The sequence below is a fragment of the Lactuca serriola genome, chromosome 9, assembly GCF_051521515.1.
Source record: "Lactuca serriola cultivar US96UC23 chromosome 9, Lser_US96UC23_V15, whole genome shotgun sequence".
Taxonomy (NCBI): Eukaryota; Viridiplantae; Streptophyta; class Magnoliopsida; order Asterales; family Asteraceae; genus Lactuca; species Lactuca serriola.
Genome location: NC_136416.1, coordinates 41,474,177 through 41,477,760, shown reverse-complemented (window position 1 = coordinate 41,477,760; position 3,584 = coordinate 41,474,177). Strand labels below are relative to the sequence as shown.

Sequence of the window (3,584 nt, the reverse complement as noted above, 5' to 3'; positions counted from 1 at the left end):
ATTAGAGCGGGGGCAGAGAATGGGTGGAGACATCGGTCGGAGATCAGAGATTTGGTGATGGTGTGATGTTGTTATGGGAGAAAAGAGCAGTGACGGTGAGAGAGACATCGTGGCTCTCGGATTGAAGATTTTTTTTTTGGTATTTTATTGAGAGAGAGAGAGAGAGAGAGAGAGAAGAATGATTGAAAGAAGGTAGAGGAACATGGCGGCTTTTCAAACTTTTGGAATTTCATTTCCCCCGCGAGCTTCTAAAACACGTGTTTATAGAAAAAAAATATAAAGCGACGTGTGCACACGACACACATTTTATCATATGCGCCATCCGTGTTTTTTTTGGACACTAATTTTAGCGCACGCAAAAAAGCGTGTCCTCTATCCTTCAAATTTTATAAGAGATGACGTTATTTTTAGGACGCACGCTTTTGCGTATCGTAAATCTCTGCGTGTCATTCATTAAAGGCTGTTTTTCTAGTAGTGTGATTTCGAAATCAACTCTAGTGCCAATTAAGCCTAAGTTCAACAATCCATCATTTTAACAAACTTCCAAGTTATCTATAGCTAAAAATGTGAAAGAAGCAAACGTTGGGTTTGCGGTTGTTAAGGCCTTCATAGGGAGTCTTGTTGAGGCGTTTGCAAATGATGCTTCTATTTTGAAAAAAGCATGCAGTTTCCACTGCTTTCACCCAGAAGTAAAGAAAGGTTGGCAAAATTTAGCATTGATCTAGCTGCTTCAACCAATCTTCGATTCCTTTGCTCTACTACTTCGTTTTGTTGTGGTGTATAGGGTGTCGAGAAGTTGGGATTGATGCCCTTGGAAACTAAGATGTTATTTAAGAGTTGGTTTGTAAATTCCGTGTCATTGTCACTTCTTATCCATATGACAGGTAATTTGATCTAGAGATCTATTTCTTTTATGAAGTTGATTGTGACCTGCGGTGTGTCTAATTTGTGTCTCAAGAAGAAGACCCAAGTGAATCGAGTAAAGTCATCAAATATAACAAGAATATATTTCTTGTGATGAAGACTGGCTACGGTAAATGGACCGCAGAGATCAATTTGAAGTAGCTGTAAGGGTTCTATGATTGAAGAATCTACTATTAGAGGATGGCTTTCCTTTGTTTGTTTTCTACATTCACAAGCAAGACATAATGTATCATTGTTGTACTTCAGGATTGGTAGACCACGAACTAACTCTTCAGTTACTAGGTTGTGGATGTATTTGAAGTTGAGGTGAGCTATTTTGTGGTGCTATAACCAACTTACTTCAGATACTGTTTTGGACAGAAAACACAACTGCGGTTTGCCAATGATCAAAGAGACGTCCAGTGGGTACATTGTACCTTCATCTTTGGACTTGATCAATCATGTGCTCTTATCACTCGTCATGATGTAGCAGTATTTATTGTCGAACTCAACTTGATGACCAACTTTTCATAACTAACCCACACTGATAAGATTTATGCTTTAGACCCTCTACGTAAGCAACTCTTTGAATAGAGAATCTCCCCCGTAGTTAATACTCCATAACCCCTGATAATTCCATTTGCGTTATTTCCGAAGGTGATGTGACCACTGTTAAACGACCACATTATTGTGTTCTATTTTATATTGTATTTACTTATTGTATTGGCCCATTGTATTCGTGGCCCATGATACTCTTGTATATATTATATTTTGATAATGCAAATAGGCAAGGAGATTGTGACATAATATGGTCTCAGAGACATAACCCACAACCCTAGCCGATTCTTGCATCTTCTTCTCTTCTTCTTCGTGTTCAGTCTTCTTCTTCTCCTTCTTCTTGCTTCATCTTCGTGACAGGCGACAACAGTTCTAGTACTAAACCTCCACATAAAGCCTATGGTATCACCAATATTAAAACCTACGTACCTCTCATTCTCGATCTCACAGCCCGTAACTATGAACCATTGAGCAATCTCTTTCATGCTCACTGTATTGTGTATGGTGTTGCTGACCACATCGACTCCACCTATGACCCTCCAAAATCCCCCCCCCCTCCGACCACAGAATGGGAAGAACTCGATCAGATCGTAAAACTATGGCTTTTCGGATCTGTATCTCAAAAACTCATTACTTCTGCCTACTCCATTAAAGCATCAGCTCGCAAAATATGGCTGAACTTACATGCCCTATTCTATGATGATGTCGAATCCACAACCATGAATCTAGAGAATGAGTTGAGAAACATCACACTGGGGGACTCAACTATTCATGAGTACTTTGAGAAAATCAAGAAGACAACAGATTTACTGGAGGGACTTGGCGAAAAGATGAAATACTGCACTGTTGTTCTTCATGCTCTAAACGGCCTCCCGAGCAAATATGACACTGTTGCAGGTGTTATTCGGTTCTCCAAACCCATACCCACTCTCTCTGAGATGAGATCCATGTTACTAGTTGAAGGAACGAGAATCAATAATTCTCGTCTCACTGTTCAGTCTCACAAAAACCACAGCTCTGCTCCCTCACTTCTCCAAGCTGCCACTTCATCTCCGTTGCCAACTCATGGGGGTGGGGGCAGTTCATACTGTGGGAATTCCACCCTTCGTGTAGGAGGTCATGACAACTATCGTCGCCATCAACAGGGTCCTCCCTTCGCTATAGGTCCACCACCTCAGACCAACCAATATGGGTGGGTATATATTCCATCGCCCGCTTCTGATCATCACTCATGGACAATGTATGGTCAAAACCAACACCCGTGGGCCAACTCCCACTCCTTTTTATAGCCGGCTCCTCAAAACAACCCATTCTAAGGAAAAACCAACTCTACTAGCCCATGTCTTCTTGGAAGCAGGCCCTCTACGCCATCAGCAAGTACCCCGCAGGTAGGGGTGTCAATTTATGACACGACACGACAAAAATACACAAAAAAAAACGAAATCAGGACGAAATCAAAATTCGAATTCGTGTTCGCGTCGTTTTCGTGTCAAGATTAAAAAACACGACGTCGTGTCGTGTCATGTTCATGTTCATAAATCGACACAAAATTGACACGATTAAGGATGTCGTTGTCATGTTTTTCGTGTTTGTCATTTTTGTCATGTTATATATCTTTAAGTATGAACAAAATACACTAATAGTTTTGTAATATTATATTTTTCGTGTCGTGTCGTGTTGTCATGTTTTAATTGGTTCGTTTTCGTGTTAATAAAAAAAACACGACATCGTGTTATGTCGTGTTCGTGTTATACAAAACATTGTCGTGTCGTGTCGTGTCAAACAAAAACACAATACGACTGCCCGATTTGACAGCCCTACCCGCAGGCCCATATGCAGTCTTCTGGTCCAAATCAGCCTCTTGGGCCTGGTTAGGCAGTGATCAGCCCACATCACTTCCACATTTGTTCAATACCATGACATTAAATGACCCGGGAAATAGCGAATGGGTCATGGATACTGGCACAACTGACCATGTTCACACAAATAGAGGTATACTAAATATGTATCTAATAATCATTGTTCTCCTTGCGCTATTTACGTCGGTAATGGTTCTACAATACTTGTTGTGACATCGGGACATTCCATTTTTCCTGTCCCAAATATTTATCGCACCCTTCACC

At 40.9% G+C, this 3,584-nt stretch overlaps 1 protein-coding gene across 1 annotated transcript; it reads left to right on the top strand.

Annotated features, from left to right (window-relative positions):
• The first annotated feature begins 2,180 nt into the window (after positions 1 to 2,180).
• LOC145075599 (uncharacterized) lies at positions 2,181 to 2,750 on the top strand. Its single transcript, XM_079021791.1, has one exon. The coding sequence runs from the start codon at positions 2,181 to 2,183 to the stop codon at positions 2,748 to 2,750; it is 570 nt and encodes a 189-aa protein (XP_078877917.1).
• The last annotated feature ends 834 nt before the right edge of the window (positions 2,751 to 3,584 follow it).